At 40.7% G+C, this 1442-nt stretch overlaps 1 protein-coding gene across 1 annotated transcript in view; it reads left to right on the top strand.

Annotated features, from left to right (window-relative positions):
* LOC106537330 (ribosomal protein S6 kinase beta-1-like) overlaps window positions 1–1436 on the top strand; it is a gene marked incomplete in the record, with an annotated part of 21508 nt that extends 20072 nt beyond the window's left edge. The window contains 1 exon segment of the mRNA XM_014034715.1: window positions 664–1436. Coding sequence (XP_013890169.1) covers window positions 664–892 — 229 coding nt within the window.
* Window positions 1437–1442: the final 6 nt, after the last annotated feature.

The raw sequence follows: 1442 nt of genomic DNA, 5'->3' as shown, positions 1-1442 counted from the left end.
ATATAAACGTTGCTTATATGTGGAAATTTGTCAGAACCAATTATGAAGCAGACACGTAACTACTGTCATAACGTGTGGGCGTGTCCTTTGATGATTGACAGACAGCTGTCAACATGTCGGGGAAGAAGTCCGAGAGCGGGGCTCATAAAAAACAAGATATCTGTCAGACTGAGTTTAAAATATAAAAAAGAATGAGCAGAGAGCAAAACAAAGCTGGCAGATATTTTGAAAGCAGCTGTCAGAAAAGATGACCCACAGAAATGTTGTCACGCTCCACCTGAGAGGATCAGGTGCCATCCCACAAATCCTGTTCCTTACAAATGTGGCACCATTTAAAAGAGAAATAAACAGGATTTATTGCCAAGAAGCGTTGTTACAACCAATACAAAATGTACCTAACACTAACTTCCTTACTTAATGTAATACATTTTTTTGTGTGTTTTCTGGAGCACGAGTTGTGTTGATGGAAAAAGGTTTGTATTTTTGTGTATTAAGGAAAACTTTTATGCCTTTAAAAGCAGTTCTCCCACAGATACAACAGTTCTCACACAGGTAACAGACCTGAAGGCAGATAAGACAGAGAATCTTTTTTTAAATTACGGGTTAGCCTTGTCTTTAGTGGTATACAAGTATAACTGTGGTATCTCATGTCTTTTTCTTTAGTCCACTGAAGTTTGCAGGAGGGGACTGCTGGCCTCAGGGACCCTCGCTGTCCACCCTGTCCCCTGGCATAGACCAGTCCCTGGAGCAAATGGACACGAGCAGCAGCAGCACTGAGACGTCAGCTCCTCTCCCCATCAGACATCCTGCAGGCATGAACACAGAGCCGTACAGAAAACAGACCTATCCCATGAACTTAAAGCGACCAGAACACCTGCGGATGAACCTATGAKACCTGGCTGGCCTGACAACTTTAGCTTTTTTATATATACATTTATATAATTTCTCTTTTCTTTTTGGAATTTTCTTAGACCTGAAAAAAAAAAGGTTTAAAACTTGACACTGTCACCGCTGATCAGCAGTGTTGTGTCTTTGCTCCTGAACAGTTGAAGCACAGCTGATGTCAGAGGACACAGCTGCTCTGACAGAGAAGCTGTGTCCTCTGACATCACTGAGTAACGGTGGTGAAATGAACTTGATATGATTTACTGGTGCTCTTTATCCTGTAATCTGCTGTTACTGGTGTTTAAGACAGAATGTTTGTATCGCCCTCAGCTTGCCTTTTCATTACCAAGTCAGACTCAAGTTTTCTGGCCACACATTTGGAGACTGATCAGATGATGGTTACACAGCAAATAGTTCAGTTTTTTTTGCGTTGCTTTGTGTGACGATCAGGAGTGTGTAGAGCCTGACCAATAAGAATCATCTTTAAAAGAATCCTTGATTAGTTGTAACATTAGACTTCATTTGATAAACATTTATTTTAACTGTAAAATAAAGAC

The sequence above is a fragment of the Austrofundulus limnaeus genome, unplaced genomic scaffold (genome assembly GCF_001266775.1).
Source record: "Austrofundulus limnaeus strain Quisiro unplaced genomic scaffold, Austrofundulus_limnaeus-1.0 Scaffold2250, whole genome shotgun sequence".
Lineage (NCBI taxonomy): Eukaryota > Metazoa > Chordata > Actinopteri > Cyprinodontiformes > Rivulidae > Austrofundulus > Austrofundulus limnaeus.
The sequence above is the reverse complement of the archived record's forward strand: the minus strand, read 5'-3'. Positions and strand labels throughout refer to the sequence as shown.